Source organism: Salvia splendens, chromosome 17 (assembly GCF_004379255.2).
Source record: "Salvia splendens isolate huo1 chromosome 17, SspV2, whole genome shotgun sequence".
Lineage (NCBI taxonomy): Eukaryota > Viridiplantae > Streptophyta > Magnoliopsida > Lamiales > Lamiaceae > Salvia > Salvia splendens.
In genome coordinates, this window is record NC_056048.1 from 12064106 (window position 1) to 12084343 (window position 20238).

Below are 20238 nucleotides of genomic sequence, written 5' to 3' on the forward strand. Positions count from 1 at the left end.
ATCTCCATTAGATTCAAAATCAATTGATACATTCACCATAAATTTTACGATTGAATGGCTGAAAATAATTTTATATCCTCAAAAATAATTCTCATTTGAATCATTATGAATAGATACGTGTGAGTCGTCATTATTCATCTTTCTGAAAAAAGATGATGGCATTATTTACTATAAAATTTACTCATAAACAACAAGTCAAATGAATCTAATGAATACCCAAAAAACCTTATGATGTCCAATCTTGATATTAGCACATATATTCTGATCCATATACATCTTGAATGATTGAGATTTATATGTGACCTATATATTAAATCGTGTCGGAATATATTAAAATCTCCATGCACAAATATATTAAATTTGATTGTGGTCCAAAAAAAGGGGGGCCAAAAAAGAAAATAATGATTGTGAGCATTAAATGTGAGTGATATCCAGCTCAATGGATTTTTGTAAATAGGGAAAATTTGTAGTAATTGATTAAATTTGGGGCCCCAAAGCCAATACTCGTGCAACCGTGCACACGCTTAACGTTTTTCTATAATACACAATACAAAAGTTTTTCTGCATCTTTTCTTCTTTTGCTTTCTTGCCTTTCCTTGCCTCTCTTCTTGTCTAAATTCAACATTACAAGCGTGTGTGTGTTTTTTTTAAATAAAATTTGAATTAGAAAGTCAAATTAATCAAATTTGCATATTTTGAGAGGAGATGAAGTTGATTGATTCCAAGATAAATATTTGATCTTTTAGTATATTATTTTATTCTTGCATAATCAATGTATAAAAAAATTTAATGTGAACCCTTCTCACACAAAACTCCTTAATTCATAGATGATAAATGGCAATACTCTTTGGGGAATCCAACAACAAAACTATATAATGAAAATCAAGTTTGACTATTTATAAGCAACATACAAATTCACATGTTAAGCATCCAAATCATATTTTATATATATATATATATATGGAAGTGATATTCTCCTATTCATCCCTTAGATCTTTTATTCTTCGAAATATGGGTCGTTGGATCTGATTCATCAACGGTCCGAATGGATGCTTGTTTTTATAACCCGCGTTGCATTATAAGGCTGATTTTGTGCATTATGAGGGTAATTTAGACAAAAAATGAAAATTGGAACCGCCAAAATACGGAATGTCCGAAATTTAAGCAACCTGATGAATTCAACCCTTCCATCGACTAATTCTCTCTCATTCAACACTCTCTAACTTCCTCCCCCACTCTTTCCCATTTCCCTCTCCCAATCTTCCATTAATCACCAAACCCTAGCCGCTGCCGTTTTCTGAGACGAAAGCCGACGAAGAATTTGTCATCACTCTCCTAGATCACGTCACCCACCGTCCACCAGTGCAAACATCAAACCCAAACCGGCAACACCAAGTCGACAAGGTATGTGTGAAAAAGGCCGACTAGATTTGAACATCCACTAGGTTGCGACTTTCGAAATTCATAATTTAGTAGTTGGTTTGGTCAGGGTTTTCTCTGTATCCGAGAACAATAGAACAAAATATGCAAAAAGGAAATGAATACATACCTCTATAAACTTGTTTGCTCGATAATTATCTTTCCCTATCTTCCATTTTAATCCAATGTATATTTAATCAATCATTAACAGTTTATTAATGATGATCAATTTCACCATGATGAAAGGGACTCGAGTAGTTCATGTACAAACACCATTATTTTGGAGGTGAAAAGCCAAAATAGTTGCAAATTAAGGATTGAAACCAACCATGGCGGTCGGTTTTTCACTAAAAGCATCAACATCATCCATAAAAGCATAGAAAAACTTTCAAACTTTTGCATGATCTTATGTTTTAAAAAGTTGTGGATTTAGACTCAAATTTCTCCATATTGGCTACCCTTTAGGGGACTTGGTGTTCTTATTTATTAACGCACCTTATTTATTTAATAATATATAAAGGGGTATGATTAATTGCTAACTATTTTAAATTGTTAATTCTTCTAACTTGTCGACCATATATATTATCAATGTCAACACGATGATGCTAGTATGTCAACAGAAATTTAGTCGACATACTGGTGTCTTTGTGTTGACATTATATTTAATGTCAACTATTCTGTTGACATGCTAATATCATCGTATTAATATTAGTAATATACATGATAAGTGAACAGAATTAGCAATTTAAGATAATTAGTAACTTAATAGGATCCTATATAGACAAGTGGCAATATTGTTAATTAATTATGTCAAGATACATAAGACAAAGCTAACAAAATTATAAATATGTTACTAGTGCATATAAGTTTTCTTTTAAGCTTTAAATTGGATAGCGTGTGGAGATGAATTTGATTATCAGATGAGATTTTTCACAATTCGTCTATTAATGATGCACATAGATGCCATAACACTTTTTATCCTCATTAGTTAATTCATATTCTTACATGAATCCTATTTTTTTTAACTTTTTATTAAGTAAATATGGAATTTAATTAATATAAAATTGACCAATATTTAAAAATTAAGTAATTAAAATTCAAAAAATTACATGTTATTGAAAATAATTTTTTTTAACTATTATAATTTATTGAAACTGAAAATTACACAGTCAAAATTAAAATCATTAGTCTCCATGACTAATGCGTACCTAAATTTGTTTGACTTAATCATATTGTACGTAAGCAATCGTGGATACGACGACTAAGAGTGTATATTCTCCACACCTTGATTTGTGCCATTGTTTGCGGTGGACAAGCTCGAGGAGCCCGTCAAATGCTTATCTACACAGGTGTTCGATTTGCAAGATTGTATCACGGATTAAATATGTAGAGTGTTTGGTTCATGAGATTAAATCTTACAATTCAATCCAAGATGGATAATCACTATGACTAAAATAATCTCACAACTCAATCCTAGATTATATCTTGGTATTATTTTATCTAGGAAACCGTACACGTGTTCGATCGTTCATCCTTAATAATCATATTGTGCCACATGATATCGTGAAGCATTTCCTCGAACAAAAAATGCTTGGACCTTTGATGATAGTGAAGTGTGCTAGTAGAATGTTGAATGCGGAACCTCTCACTTGTATGCAAAAATGACTAAGTGATCGTCGCCCACCAGGGACAGATGTCATCGCCGAAATTGTACCCCATGTTTTGACCAATACGAAGCTCAGTTGTTCAAAAATCATTGAAGAATTACATCTTTCCCCATTGCGGTTCATCGACTAAAACGAGCCTTATCACATCAACTTCTCGTTTCCGGGGCACGTATCTCTGCGGTATAATATTCACACTCTCAATATTCATTGGTTGATTGAATTGATAAAAAAATGTGATTCACACTTTCAATGTCCAACATATCGTCTGCCTCATATTTTGAATTCATAATAGCTAGATAAAATTGAGGGCGAAACAACATAGAAATAAACAAGATTGAGAGAAAATTTTAGTGAAGAACGAATATAAAAGGTGTGAAATTGAAGTGTGTGAATAAGATATTTTAAGAAGAGGTAGTAATAAAAAGGTAAAAAATTCGGACTAAGACTATTGTCCTCAAAAAATGAAAATTAAATAAATAGAAAATTAATTTTAACAGGGTGGATGCCCTGAGGTTTATATTTCTTGAGTTATTATGTTTTCTTGTACTATCCCCTCAGCCCTGTCAGCATAAGGTACTGTTCAAATCGAAAATATATTAATTTCACAGGAGAACTGAATGAGTATATTTTAAATGAGTTTTTTACTGAATTTTCTTCAAAACATAATTATATATATCTATCAGTTAAGGACATAAAAGAAAATACTATTAGTATTAGATTGGGACAGACTGCCTAAAAGCATTAAATTAATTATGCTCAACAATTACTATTTAGTATTTACTGTTTGATTTTGTTTTAGTTTTAGTTTTTGGCTACTTTCAACGAATTCTGATTAAATTTGATTAATCATTTATGTAGTTTTTAAGTGAAGATTAATCTAAACAGGAATATAATCCAGTTACCTGATTTTCTGTCCTAAGATTAACAACTTTTTGTCACTAAATCTCTAAATTAATTTATTACTACTTTTGTTCTCATGTCTCAAATCTAGAATCTAGATACCATATTATTTAACATTTTATAATCGAATATATATAGCTGAAAAAATAGTGCATATATATGATTAGAAAAACATATTGTGGCCACATGAACGGGTGCTGCATAATTAATTATGCATTTATTAAACAGAAAATGACTATCTGTCAATTATCACATTACATTATTATTGTTCCGAATTTATTAATGGATATTATATGCTACATAGGGCCACATTCGAGCCCCAATAGTAACGCTATATATTTCTAACTTAAATAGTACTTACCATTTGGTAGCAATATATATAATAAATGGAATTAATAATAAAATCTTGCAAATTAATTATTTCCACGGGAAATCTTGTAATTTGATGATATGTACCACAATATTGTGGTAATTAACAAATATAAAGTGAGAGATATGTTATTTAATTGCCATGAATTGTTTTTTGTTTACTTAGAGCGGAAAAAGAAAAATGAAAAGTATATATATAGTTGATATTAGAGATGAGAGTTGCAGAATAAAAATGGGTGCATTTTTGGGTGTGATTTTGAGTGTGTTTATAGGAATTGTGTTTTTATGTAAGGTTTTTGGCTTCTCCATTTTCAAAGAGAAACCCTCTGGCTTACCAAATGGAAGCATGTGGCATTTCCCTTTCCTTGGTGAAACTCTTGCTTATCTCAAACCTCATCAATCTAACTCTCTTGGCTTCTTCTTGCAAGATCATTGCTCTAGGTATATATTTCTCTCTCGATAATATCAAACTGATATGCAGTCGACTGTCCTAACAGTGTTTGTGTCTGATCATTCGAGTATAGGTATGGGAATGTGTTCAAGTCGCATCTATTTGGGTGTCCAACGGTGGTGTCGTGCGACATCGAGCTAAACACGTTTATCCTGCAAAACGAAGAAACGCTATTCCGAAGCAGCTACCCGAAGCCAGTTCACGACATCCTCGGGAAGCTGTCGATGATGCTGGTCTCGGGCGACCTCCACAAGAAGCTGAGGAGCGTAGCGCTTAGCTTCATCAATGCCTCTAAGTCGAGCCCCGAGTTTCTATCCTACGTCGATACACTCTCCCTCTCCTTCATCCACTCTTGGAGAGCCCACACCACCCGGCTTGAGTTCTTTAAAGAAGCCAAAAAGGTATGTATGTATGTATGTATAAATTTTTTTTTTTGATAAATGTCTGTGATTTTATTTTTTAACATTTTATTTCATTTTTTGTGCAGCTAACTTTTTATCTTATGTTAAAAAATCTAATGAGCATTGAGCCTGATGATCCCTTAGCTGAAAATATACTTGAAGAATTCCTCACTTTCATGAAAGGCTTTGTTTCTCTTCCTGTTTACATCCCCGGGAATGCTTATTCAAAGGCCGTCAAGGTAAATCTCGTATTTTATTTTGTCAGTATTGTAAGTATATATTATAAATAAAATATCTCGAGGCGGGAGGGGTTTAATTGAGCCCCAAACTCGACTTTACTAGAGATCTATAAATGTCAATCTAATTAGAAACCAAAAATAACTAAAAAAATTGATTTGATCCGAAACTAGAAAGATTGACCTGATTGGCATCCCTAGTTAAAAATATTGTTGGCCGTGAAATATATTTATCAATTGTGATTTAATTATTTTGGGGTGCAGGCGAGGAGGAGGATCTTATCGACTTTGAAAGATGCCATAAAAAAGAGAGAGAAAATAATGGGAAATGTATCAAATGTGAAAGGGGATTTTCTAGATGAATTACTGCAAAAGGATTGCTTAAATGATGAAGAAAAAGTGAGCGTTTTGTTGGACCTTTTGTTTGCTGGTTATGAAACAACCTCAGGGCTTATGGCCCTCGTTGTCTACTTTCTAGCCCAGGCCCCATCTGCCCTTCAAAAGCTCCGGGTACGTTAAGTTGAGCGTGCGTGTTCGGTTATTTTTTTTTATTTTATGTCGTGTCTCCATCTCGTACTTTACTTAAGCGATGTGCACTTATGGTGCAATGGAATAAGAGATCTGTGTTCCAGTCTCGTATTTTATTTTATCAAAATAAATTATTGTATTTTTTCCTCGTAATAAAATGGACTCAAATGTTTTTTTATATTGTAAATCAGGAAGAACACCAATCCCTAAGGGAAAGGAAGAAGGAAGGAGAGCCTTTGAATTGGGAAGACTACAAGAAAATGGAGTTTACTTCTCATGTGCGTATGTTACAATTAAATTATTTTAATTAAACTAGCAGTGTATATAAATTCTATGTGAATTAAGGTTTCAAGTATATGAAAATATTTAAACTAGTATGCATGTTCTTTGTTTTCATCAACAAATTTTTACTCCTATACATATACAATCTCAAGCAACAACAAAAATTATTCCTATTTGTAACTTAGAATGGTAAGTTATCTATCAAATAGTTGAATGGAAAACAATATCACTCAATTTCAATTCATTTATGATATAATAAAAGTATTACAGGAATACTCCATCCTAATATAAGAGACCAAAGTGCTTCAATTCTTAAAAGTGAATCAGAATTGGTTGACAATTTATTTTTTAGTAAAAATTTAATCTGTATAAGCGCAGGTGATTAGTGAAGCTCTGCGTTGTGGAAATCTAGTGAAGTTTGTGCATAGGAAAGCTCTGAAGGATGTACAATTCAAAGGTTATATTCTTCTAGATATACTACATATATTATGAGTAAAAGTTATTACTCCCCCATCCTAAAATAATTAAATCATTTATTTTTTTGACAAAAAATATTATTTTATTTTTTACTTTATTTTATTCTATTTTCTTTTTATTTTAACATTTAAACATCAATTTTTTAAATTTAAAAATGCATCAACTAACTTAGGACGAAGGGAGTATTACGTTTATATTAATACAATGAATTTGATGCTGCAGAATACACAATTCCAGCAGGGTGGCAAGTCCTCCCCATTATTTTAGCTACACATTTGGATCCCAACCTCCACAAAAGTCCATTGGAGTTTAACCCTTGGAGATGGACTGTATGTATTCATTGCTTTATTTATTTTTATAACTATATTATTTTCCTTTATATCTTAATTAATTTATTAATGGAGTATTATATTATAAAAATTGGTAGGACCCAGCCACCAACAGAAAAGTCACCCCTTTTGGAGGTGGAGTGAGAATTTGTCCAGGTGCTGAAATTGGTAAATTGGAGACTGCATTTTTCCTTCACCATTTTGTTCTTAATTTCAGGTATACCCTTATTCTGAATAACACTTCCAACTCTTCAAAAATCAAAATCAAGCCCATCACTTACACAAAATATTGACTAATTTAATCTAAATTTTTGCAAGGTGGAAAACTAAAGAAGAAGATGGTCCTATGTCATGCCCTTACTTGGATTTCAAAGGAGGCTTAGTGCTACAAATGGAGCAAATAAACTAGATGCCTAAAGCAAACATAGGAATTGTGGTGATCAATATAAGTATATATATATTGTCATAGATACATGCACATACAACAACTAGATCGATCTACAAGCAATATTTCGACCTCCGCTAGCCATTATTATATCATAAATGATAAATCCAAATTACTTTATAACATTCATTTATAACTTCAACATATATTCTATTAATATTTATCCGAGAAATTGTAGAATGAGTCGGTACAATATACCGTACTAAAATTGTCATATTGTACATTGTACTGAAAATTCATGAGTAAAATTCATACTTTTATCTCACTGAAAGTTTTGGTACATTGGGGTATGACCAATTTCAATACTGCTATTATACCGTCTTCTTGGTATACCCTCGAAATTCGTCAGATGTTGTACCGCATATTGGATTTCGATACGGTATACCGCAATATTGTTATACCATTATATAATTATTATAAATTTATTTAATATATTGAGTTAACTAGAAAAAGGTCCCCGTTAAGTAACATAATAAAAGTACAACATATTTACAATTTTTATTTTAAACTAAATTAAATTGAGAATAAATAAAGAATTTAGAGATGAATAAAAAAGTAAGTAAACAATAAGAAAGACGAGAAAATGGGAGAAGAGAGACGAAAGATGAGAGAAATAAACAGAAATGCTAAAATATCCCTAAAATTAGTAAAAAGTAAAGAAAAGGAAAAATACGTCCAGTGCAAAAGTACCTTATATATAATTAAGTTTTTATAGAGCCTCTCGTGATATATTTGTTTACGGGTACTAGAAAATGTGTAAACCTTTTTTTCTAGAAATCTTTTTTGTACTTTCTATATTTAAATTTACAAAATAATTCTTTCTATTTCTCTTACTCTATTAGTTATGCATTAAACTTATCGTTTTAAATATCTAGTTTTATGCGAAGAAGGGAGTGCCTTTTTTTTTCTTTTATCTTTCTATATTTAATTAATTATGTATTAAAATTTGTACTATTATTTTAAAAGTTGTTATTTTTAAAGGATGATTATTGTCTAGCTCATTAGATGTGCTGGGAAAAACAATGTTTTAATATTAAAAAATAAAATATGATCGGGTATCACGAAGATAATTTAGTGAAAGGATATTCTAATATAGGATAGTGATCAAGATATAACTAATCTTAAGTATATAACTAGAGAACAAATCTCAGTCACACATCTTAATGGAACTAATATTATTTATTTTAATTATATAAAATAGATCAAGGGTAGTTTTGGAAATTCATTATGAGATTAAAATCAGTTAAGCATTTTCGTTCCTTATCTTTCCAAATCTGCGACCAAGTACGGCTAGCGAGGTGAGGAACATCCGGCGATCGCTGCCTGGACGGTTAATTTTATGGAACTGCGACCAAGTGCGGCGAGGGAGGTGAGGAACATCCGGCGATCGCCGCCTGGACGGTTAACTCATCATCTGAAGCGTGATTCGGAGTTCTCGCTCTTCGACACGTGCTTCGATCTATCCGTAAAGACGGAGGTGAAGGTGCCGACGGTGGTGCTGCATTTCAGGGCGCGGATGGATGTGTCGCTGCCAGCGTCGAATATTGTCACTACACAGCAATTACGTTGAATATTGCTCATGGCTATGCTTTTGTAATATATACAAAAAGTATGAAATGAATATTGGTGTGTTAATGTAGATGAAGGGAATGAATGTTGTAAATGCACATTGATCGAGAAATGAGAGTTGGTATTTTTGATTATTTGTAAATTTTGTTATTGTTTTTTTGTTTCCTATAAATCTTTCGGTTAGATTCATTGTAAGATAAAGAAGAATAGATGTATATTAATATGAGCACAGTAAGTGTTTGATGAAATGTCACAGTGAGTTCATTATTTGATGGAATTTGGGGGGTTTTAGTTTTACAAAACACATCACTCTTAGCATGATTTTACTTCACTCTTGTTCACAAAACACATCACTCTTGTTCTGATTTCACTTCACTCTTGTTCACAAAACACATCACTCTTATTCTGATTTTACTTCACTCTTGTTCACAAAACACATCACTCTTATTCTGAGTTTACTTCACCCTTGTTCACAAAACACATCACTCTTATTCTGATTTTATTTCACTGCTGTTCACAAAACACATCACTCTTGTTCTGATTTTACTTCACTCTTGTTTACAAAACACATCACTATTATTCTCATTTTACTTCACTCTTGTTTACAAAACACATCACTCTTATTACGATTTTACTTCACTGTTATTTATAAAATACATCACTCTTAGTATGATTTTACTTCACTCTTGTTCACAAAACACATCACTCTTGTTCTGATTTCACTTCACTCTTGTTCACAAAACACATCACTCTTATTCTGATTTTACTTCACTCTTGTTCACAAAACACATCACTCTTATTCTGAGTTTACTTCACTCTTGTTCACAAAACACATCACTCTTATTCTGATTTTATTTCACTGCTGTTTACAAAACACATCACTCTTGTTCTGATTTTACTTCACTCTTGTTTACAAAACACATCACTATTATTCTCATTTTACTTCACTCTTGTTTACAAAACACATCACTCTTATTACGATTTTACTTCACTGTTATTTACAAAACACATCACTCTTAGTATGATTTTACTTCACTCTTGTTCACAAAACACATCACTCTTGTTCTGATTTCACTTCACTCTTGTTCACAAAACACATCACTCTTATTCTGATTTTACTTCACTCTTGTTCACAAAACACATCACTCTTATTCTGAGTTTACTTCACTCTTGTTCACAAAACACATCACTCTTATTCTGATTTTATTTCACTGTTGTTCACAAAACACATCACTCTTGTTCTGATTTTACTTCATTCTTGTTTACAAAACACATCACTATTATTCTCATTTTACTTCACTATTGTTTAAAATATCATCACTATTAGAATGATTCAGTTTTTTACTTCTCATTTTACTTCTCTAATGTGGGAAACAAACACACACATCAACTCTTCAGTTCACTGATTCTCTCTCTACACACATTCGCTGGAAAATCAATTTGCCGAATTCATTGAATACAAATCCATTAAACCAACAACTGCAGCCTGCTTACTAATCACACAAATACATTTAATTCCTATCATCAAAGCACCTATGCATTTCCTTTCATCAACTGCACCTATGCATCAAAGCACCTATCATCAAAGCACCTATACATTTAATTCGTATCCAAGGAGATACATGTGATCAACCGTGATTCCGCCGATCTCCCTAATCACCATCTCCTTCTCATCAAAGCACCTATGCATTTCCTCCTCCGCCAAATCTTCTCATTCTAATTTCTCCACAATCCTTTCCAAAACCTGGAATCGCTCATCTCTAGCATCCAATTCCACCTTCAGCGACGCTTTTTTTCCCCCAATTCAGCGTCCGATTCCTGCTACTGCGACGGCGACGCCAACGAGAGGAGGAGAGAAGAAGACGAGACGCTAATTGAATTCAATTTTCAAAATTGGTTTAATTCGCTGTGCAATGACCATAATACCCCCGACTTGTTATTATGGAGTAAATTTGTGATTGAGGGAGCTAATATCCCATTAAATTCGAAATTAATATTAGCCCTTGATTTTTTTGATCTTGTGGCTATTATTTGTTCTCTAGTTATATGGTTAAGAGGTGTTTGCCATAGATCATGACCCTTCTAATATATATATATATATATATATATATATATATATATATATATATATATATATATATATATATATACATATACATACACATACACCCAAGCACACGACTACACAAAAAAACATCATGTTCACGTAATCAACAGAAACCAGAAAAGAAGCCAAGGAAAAAAAAAACCTCCACAGTCGCTCAACCTCGTCGTTTCGAGAAGAATGTCGTACGACTACCTCTTCAAGTACATAATCATCGGCGTCACAGGTAGCTCAATCCATCATCTACTTCCATTTCCCCCTTAAACCCCAGCTCAATTTTGATTTTAATCATCGCGCTTCGCATCTAGGTGTGGGAAAATCGTGTTTGCTTCTGCAGTTCACGGATAAGAGGTTCCAGCCGGTGCATGATCTCACAATCGGAGTTGAATTCGTTGCTCGGATGGTTACCATCGAGGGCCGCCCAATTAAGCTTCAGATTTGGGACACTCTAACTTTCTCTACTTTTCTGATTCAGTTTCGTTTTTATTTGTGTAATGGTTTAAAATGTGCCCTCATTTGATTAAATTTATATTGTATGGAATTCGAGAGGGTTGATAAGAGGTTAATGTTTGTTTTTTACGAGAATTGGTTATTTTGTTGAAGTGTAGTGCAGTACTAATTTAGGGGTTGGATTATATAGATGTCTGTATTTATGATTTGCGACTCTGGAAATGGCGTTAGGCGTTCTTACCTTCAAATTTATGTCTTTGTTCAGGCCGGTCAAGAATCGTTCAGGTCGATCACTCGATCGTATTATAGAGGGGCAGCTGGTGCACTTTTGGTTTACGACATCACCAGGTAGAGGAATACCATCATATGCTCCTGTAGTTAATTACTTGTATGTTATGCTTTTGTATCTTGTTTTAGCATTGTAGTAATAGTACAATGTCCAATCTCATTGGTGCTTGGAGTTTAATTATATGAGTGCAGTAAGGTTAGGATTCTTAATCTTTGACTGCACGCTCAACTGCACCTCTGTTGTTACAATACAAAGATATTGCACTGTTGGCACTCGGAATGATACCAAAATCTTTTACGAACTCCGGCAAAGCAATGGCTTTCTTTGCAGCTTAGATGTAGTAGCAATGTATTCCATCGAATTGGCAGGTATACTTTGTTTGGAACTATTCCAACTTACTTCTCCACCATAGAGTTTGGAAGCTAGCATTAGTATTCCTAGTAATTGAGATTCTTTACACTTTCTAAGGTACTTAAGATTAGTCTTGCCAATTTTTTAATATTCCTCACCGGGATTTTGCTGAAATTTGTCATGCTAAGCATATAAGCGTTTGTCGTAGTACATGTCAGGCCATATTGCAGCTCAAATTTGCTTATCTGGATCACTCGCTAGTTCATATGCATTTTGTTCTATTTTCTCAACATTATAGTTTGTACACATGCTCAGGTCATTGCCAATGCTGTTAACATTTTTCACTTGGCCTCAATGGCGGACACAGTAGGCACAACGGAGGGGCTTAAGCCCCTACGCAATTTAAATTTTTTTATTTTCCCATTTCAAAAATTTACAAATTTTTCAAAAACTGAGTTAAGCCCTTACTGAAACAATACTGATATAGAATAAATTTTCGTAGATGGAAGAAGACCTAGGGCTGAAATTACAGAGAAAGAATTATAACAATGCTGCCCTGCCATAGTGTTACATTTAAGGAATAAGATAACAAAAACTAATTTAAATGTTATAAAGTCATTTTATGAATTGCACGCTTTTACAAGTGAAGCAACAATTGTTGTCCTGTTTTGTACTTACTCTATTTATGTTTGCACTTTTGTTTCTTTAGAAATTAGGGAAAGTGTTAGCACTATTAAAAGTAAAATAACGCTTATTACATATTTTTTCCTCTTGGTTAAGTATGTGTTGGACATTATATATGCAATTTTATAATTATGATTACATTTGTTTATTTTGTATGTATAATATATACTCCTATATACCTTTTCCATGAGTGAAACGTTCTTTTGGGCATAAGATTTAAGAAAAATAATGTTTAGTTGTGTTGTTTTGTATTTTGCTAAAAACGGAATTACTCAGTTATAGTCAGAAGACCAAAAAAAAGAATACGACTCACTTAATGGGATAGAGAAAGTATATATTTTGTCACGCCCGCATTTTCTAAGGATAGAAAACACGGTTGATCGCGACTAGGGGAGGATTAAAGAAGCGGGGAAGAAAGGGAAAAACAACACACTTTGACCATAGCTCGAAACAATTGAGAGTAGCTCGAATAAAATCAGAGTATCATTGCAACAATCAACAACTCCAACTGAAAATATCTCAACAATACACGAACTCAAACGAAACAATATTTAGCGGAAGCATCTCGAGAGTAGAATAATGTTATGTATGAAGACACAACCTATTCTAGACATTTGATTGACATTCTTCACTTTTATGCTCAACACCCACCGCGCTCGTCACCGCTCAACCTACACATAGGGAAAACACATGCAGGGCTGAGTACTTGATGTACTCAGTGAACAAATGCCAAAAAATTTTATAAAAACAGTTATATCATGCCACCATTGAGTGATCTCGGGGTTTTAACTTGAAAAGGCCCGAGACACTAAAAGTATCTCCAACACAAACTTTCAACTCCTCCTCAAATCCTTTTTCCTCATCATTTCAAAACACAACCATTTCTCCTTGACTCATTTAAGAAACTGCCATATCTGTTCTTTAGGGTGCCGTGTAAGGGGGCCACTTTCCACAAGCACGAAAACCGGCCAACCCGTTCGATGACTCACGGTTCTCATCGTGTACACTAGTCCGAGTAGGGACGCACCCTTGCTAGGACCTGAATTCGATTAAACTCATAGTAGGGACTCACTCCCCACTATGCAATCATCAACATCAACATCAACATCAACATCAACATCAATTTCATCAACATCAATCTCATCAACATCAACATCAACATCCTGTGAACGAGAATGTGGCCGCAAACTCAATCACTAGACCGGCCGACCCAAAAGACGGCTCACGATCCCCATTGGTGTACACTAGCCTGAGTAGGGACTCACTCCCTAGTCAGACCCGAATTCGATTTCAATAGGTCTAGTAGGGACAACTCCCTTGATAAACAAACAGATAGGCATTTCTCAAAACAAAAACATGGCATGATATTCCCTTTGCAAACTTTATTTTCCTCAAAAACGTATTCGAAACATAAAATCATTTTTCTCTGTCAAGGTCGAGCATCATCTCACGTCACATCAACAAGTCGAGCAAATCACAAAGCACTCGCTAAATCAACACGTATATCACATAACATCACTTTCACTTTAAGCACATAAATCACATCATCATCGAATAAAATTAATAATACTTGCAATCTCAGTTAAAAGGAATTTTGTCACATAAAATGATGCTCGAATCAATATATTAAAACTAAAGCTCTTAAAAGTATTTAGTTCGAAAGCCCACCTCGTTCGTTTAAAGCCTTAACTATTTTTTGTTCCGTTCTCGAAAAGCGTGCGTGAAGTCACCCACTTCGACTCAATCTTCCATTCAAGTAATTTGGACAAAACCAATTTAACTCCAAGCCATCTCCTTACGTGAAATTCCAGAATGGAATTGAAATCCTCTTCTCAAGTCAAGCACACGTTGTCATCTCTCTCTCTCTCTCTCACTCTTCTATAGCTCTCCGTCGAGCAGCTCTTCCACACGGGGGCGTTCGTCGCTGTTCGCTCTCCCTCTCTCTGACAATTCGCCGCCGCTGTCGTCTCCTCCGCGCTGCTGCTGTCAAAGTGCCGTCGGCGTCGTCGCTGCCGGGTCAGCCGCTGCTGCTCTCTTCTCCAAGGTGTCGCTGCTGTCCGTCGCTGCTGTACTTTTCATGGCGGTGCAGCGCCGCCTATGCCATCGCTTCTCCTCCGCGCAGCCGTCATCAGGGACAAGCACCGGATCAGAGCTCCAACGTCAGTGCAGGTACATGTGAAGAGACATCAGCCTTATAATCATGGAACCCCTCTTTGATGGTTACATCACGTAATTTACTTTTCAATGAGCCCTGAAAATCATCCATGGTATCTACTTTCTTGGGAATCCTAATCCTTTTCTTCTCAATGGAAAGGATTTCAAGTTTGGAGCTCAAGTCATTCAGTATATCCATGATTTCATTTCCACTACTCTCGCATGTTTTCTTCACTGGCAATGGTGAGTCGAAATCCCAATATCATCAACCTTTGGTTCTTGAGAGTCGTTGCAGAGAACGGAATGAGAGAAAAACTGATTGTAAAGTGAAAGATATAGAGGGAGGGTGGTTAAAGATATGGGAGAGATATTGGGGTGAGGGGAGAAACGGTTTTTACGTGGGTTGAGGGGTGGATTTCGAATCCCTCTCTTTTATTTATTTATTTTGGATTAACTTGAATTTATTTGTTATTTATTTGCAGACCTCGGAGGAGGATAATCTTTACAGAATCTTTATTTAAAAATTTGGATTAAGGCAGATCTTGGTGACCAAGTCAACTAGGAAAATATTTAATTTGATTTAATTTGAATTTTTTTTTTCTCTTTTTTTTCGGGGTATTACAGTACTTACTCTATTTATGTTTGCACTTTTGTTTCTTTAGAAATTAGGGAAAGTGTTAGCACTATTAAAAAGTAAAATAACGCTTATTACATATTTTTTCCTCTTGGTTAAGTATGTGTTGGACATTATATATGCAATTTTATAATTATGATTACATTTGTTTATTTTATATGTATAATATATACTCCTATATACCTTTTCCATGAGTGAAGCGTTCTTTTGGGCATAAGATTTAAGAAAAATAATGTTTAGTTGTGTTGTTTTGTATTTTGCTAAAAACGGAATTACTCAGTTATAGTCAGAAGACAAAAAAAAAAAGAATACGACTCACTTAATGGGATAGAGAAAGTATATATTTTGACAATAAAAAAATATAGTGTAGCCCCTACTAGATGAATTGGGAGTTACATAGAAATTCTTCTTTTGTTGAAAGTAAATGATATGCAATGCAATAATTTCATTCATTCTCGAAATTCAATCTTCTATAGAGTTGAAGTATGAAACTGACAAATGTATATTTGAGATTGGACTATGCTCTAGCCATATTTACCATTTCCTTTCGCATATAATGCATTCAAATAGTTCAGCAAGCTGATACAAACTATTTTAGGAGGGAGACTTTTAATCACCTCGCAAGCTAGCTTGAAGATGTTAAGCAGCATGCAAATCCAAATATGACAATCATAGTTGTAGGAAATAAAAGTGATCTTGCTCAAAGGAGAGCAGTAAGCAAAGAGGAAGGAGAACAGTTTGCAAAAGAAAATGGACTTCTGTTCTTGGAGGCATCTGCAAGAACAGCGCAAAATGTAGAGGAGGTACTTCAAAACCCAAATAAACAACCCTTTTATGTTATGTTACTTCCGCATTATGATAGTGATTTTGGTTTCCATTTACTTGTATTGTAATTTCTGTATAGGCTTTCACTAACACGGCCACCAGGATACTTCAGAAGATCCAGGAAGGTGTTTTTTAGTCTAACGAGGTTAGTCACTGATGCTCGTTGTGTGATTGTTTTTCATATTAGATCATCTTAAATAGGAAGGTGGTGTAGATATAAATACCGTGTGTGAGTTCTCATCTGATGCTCGTGGCTAAGAACTTGACATGCATACGAAGGGATATCTGTAGTCTTCTTGGTTTAGTTTGATAGCTTAATAGCAAAACTAACAAAAGGATATGCATTGACAAAATTTCAGTCGTCGGGTATCAAAATTGGGTACGGCCCAAGGTCCAACAGGTGGAAGAGATGGAGCTGTAGCGCAACGAGGTGGAAGAGATGCTGCAGCTGATTTTGGATATAATTGTAATTGTGGATTCGACTATTGTGCCTCTGTAATAGGAATTGGCGGGCTATGATTCGAGTGAGTGGATCAAGCTATATGGAAGATAACTGAACCGGATGGATCAGTTAGCAAATGTCGTTGCCACTTGATCAAGGCGATCTCGCTCTCGCCAGCCAACCAATGTAATTTATATAACTCCCAATTTGCACTACTTTAACAGTAAAGCGGCAAGTTCGGGGTCGATCCCACAGAGAAGCGAGTGTATCGAGTGTGTGCGTAGTGAATAGGGTTCGGCTGCTTCCACGCTTTAATTTTGGGAGTTTTAACTACTAAGTTTACAATAGGTACAAAGTAAACTATCCATTGGATCAAGTAAACGTCAGGCTAAAAATAAGAACTCAACTAACTAAGCATGCTACGGAAAACATGAAACACCTTGTCACTCAACATGATTAAACACTTGGTCAAAGATTAAAAAGCTGAACTGAACTTGAAAACAGTAAACACGAGAACGAAAACAAAATAACTCGATTTTATACTAAAATCTCAGAACAGAACAGTACAGTGAACATGCGGAATGTAAAAAGATCGAAACTTTAGCTACAATGCAAGATTTAAACTAAGCTAACTCTTCGGAAAATAAAGCAAGTAAACCCGAGAGGTCCTCGGCAGAAAACTTGAGATAACGCCGACAGATATCGAAAATTTTGTAGCGCTTCCTTCGGTCGCACTTTCTAACTAAACATTCCTCTATCTAAACTATCTCTCGAACTGGGAAACTAAACTACAACGTAAACTAAAACGTAAAACGAGCTCCCCTTTTTTTATGGTGACACATCCTCTATTTATAGGCACTTCGCACAATCTCCAGCTGGATAACGATCTTGGCAGAGGATATTCGCTCACGCTCTGAGCGAGCGACTCATCCATTGCTACGTGCCTTCCTTCTAGAATGACGTCGCTTTTCAATAACATATTCATGACTCAGCTCCGTCCTTGCGTCTCATGTATCAGCACGTGTCCTCTTCTAGAACGTCGTCCTTGCTAACAGAATGATGCGCACCATCCAGCTCATTAGCCTCACATGTCCTTCTTCTGGAAGCCAGTGGTCCCCTCCTTAACTGCTTGATTACTCCCCTTGATCAACTCCCCGATTTTTTGCCTTTTTTCGCCTGTTGTACTTCCTTGATCAGTTTGGCCTTGTTGCCTTGGTCAAGCGGCATTCCTGCACAGTTAACACTTGCTTTTATGCGATAAACCGATCAAGTAGCGTACTTTTTACCCCTAAACCGATGCATGAAATAAGCCTTATCAAACTGCTTACACTTAAAACATACTTGTCCCCAAGTATAACGAAAAAGAAAAGAAAAAGATAAGACAAATTTCAGGCTTGATTTACTCATTTCAAGAAAGTAAAAGAAAACGAAAAGGGGAAACAGACTTAAAACAAAAACACATATTCACATAGATGCATTAGACCAAATAAACTTCCAACAATCATACCCGAGGTCGAGATCAATCCATTTGACATCAGCTTATGTTTCTTCTCTTTCGCGTATACTTGATCAAGGTGTCAGTTTGTCAAGATTGCTCAATTTAAAACAACTATTGGATTCACTTAGTCAGTCATTTCTCACCAGAGATGTTAGGACTGTTAACTCGGTATTGGCACAAGTTTAATACCTCGAATCAGACTGCAGAAGATAGTTCCTTAAGGTCTTTGTTTCGGGTGTAATGGGGCTTAAGGGAGTAATGTACTAGGGTAGGGTCCCAGGGGTTCTAAGTTAAAAATATAAACTGTAAAAAGGAAAACCACATGAGTCAAGAGACCAAGATTTTAAACAACTTTGATGGATCAGACGGAATTATTAATTCTGCCTCTAGATATTTCACTGGGCCAAGTCGCGACCTTTTTGGCTTATTCTCTAACTTTCAACTTATTGGGTCAGGTTACAACTTTTTCCTGTCTTTCTTTTTCTCAAACCTTTCTCAACTCTTTTTTCCCGACATATATTTTCCAACATTTTTTATTTTTTATTTTTTTTTTCGACTTGATGTCTGACTTGATCAACCTGATTGACTAACTTGCTCAATCTGGCTACCCTTTTATTTCAATTTTCTATCATCCTCGTTTCCTTTGAAATTGATTCACCTCTCTGACCCATTTTCCTCACGTGTTTGTAAAAATATAAGGATGTGGGTTTTGGCTTCTAAAGAACGGGTAAGAGTGTATATGGCTCAACTTGGTTAACTAGAGGTGCATTACTTGATGAGGCGGGTTCATGAAACGAAAGAAGAAAAGGCTCAAATGGTTAAGTCCTAATGCCTTATGCAATTTTCATCTAAATATTAAAAAGTAGTCTCTCATAAAATTTTTCTTTGTAAAAGTAGTAGAAAGTGTTCTACTTTGGCTTATAACTCACATATAGAGAGGCTTCACAGATGATTTTAAAATTGAGCATTTCCATCATACTTGCGTCGTTCAAACTGATCAAGTTTTAGCAATCAAGTTTCTTCATGTAAGCATACTGAGTCCTTTTTCTAACTCTCCCCAAAGCAATAAAGTCTTCCACTTATCCAATTTCATGTATACTGTCCTAATTATTACTAACAGATATTTGTATTTTTTTCAAAAAACTTGACATGTATGATTTTACTGGAACTAACCCTCATGGGCGGACCCAAGTGAGGAGGGGGAGGGGCTTAAGCCATCATTGATATTCTTTTTTTAACCTTATTCTATTAATTTTTTAAAAAAATGATTAAGATTTAGTGTAAATTATTATGTAAAAGCCCCTACAAATGATCTAATTTATTCAAAAGTATACTTTAGAATAAAATTTGGAAATTTTAGTCCCTGTGGATAAATATTTCTGCGTCTGCCCCTGCTAACCCTCCCCCCTCCCACTGCATATGAACTCGTCCTCGAGGGACTGGATGCAGTGGAAAAAGGGTTAGGCACAGGCAAACAAACTAAGGAAAACTTCTCACACTTAGACCAGGCACTGGGCTAAGTGGAAGATAGTGCCAATCAATCAAAACATGCCGATAAACACAGAAAACAACAAAACACAAAGGCAGACAAAAACGACAACATGCATAACCTTCTCACACTTAGACCCAACAAAGGTCTAAGTGTAAGAGCAAACAAAAACCAAGAAAAAAACAAATTTTAACAGACAAAAATAAAGCATAAATTGTTTGAAATTGAAATGAGTTCGGGAGGGG

At 34.8% G+C, this 20238-nt stretch overlaps 1 protein-coding gene and 1 pseudogene across 1 annotated transcript; both read left to right on the forward strand.

Moving 5' to 3' along the window:
* Positions 1-4587: 4587 nt before the first annotated feature.
* Positions 4588-7658, forward strand: LOC121774314 (cytochrome P450 724B1-like). The gene is made up of 9 exons (XM_042171210.1): positions 4588-4796; positions 4880-5207; positions 5294-5446; positions 5708-5953; positions 6163-6249; positions 6632-6710; positions 6953-7059; positions 7158-7276; positions 7378-7658. The coding sequence occupies exons 1-9, from the start codon at positions 4588-4590 to the stop codon at positions 7466-7468; spliced, it is 1419 nt and encodes a 472-aa protein (XP_042027144.1). The 3' UTR covers positions 7469-7658.
* Positions 7659-11255: 3597 nt separating this feature from the next.
* LOC121773229 lies at positions 11256-17072 on the forward strand (annotated as a pseudogene).
* The last annotated feature ends 3166 nt before the right edge of the window (positions 17073-20238 follow it).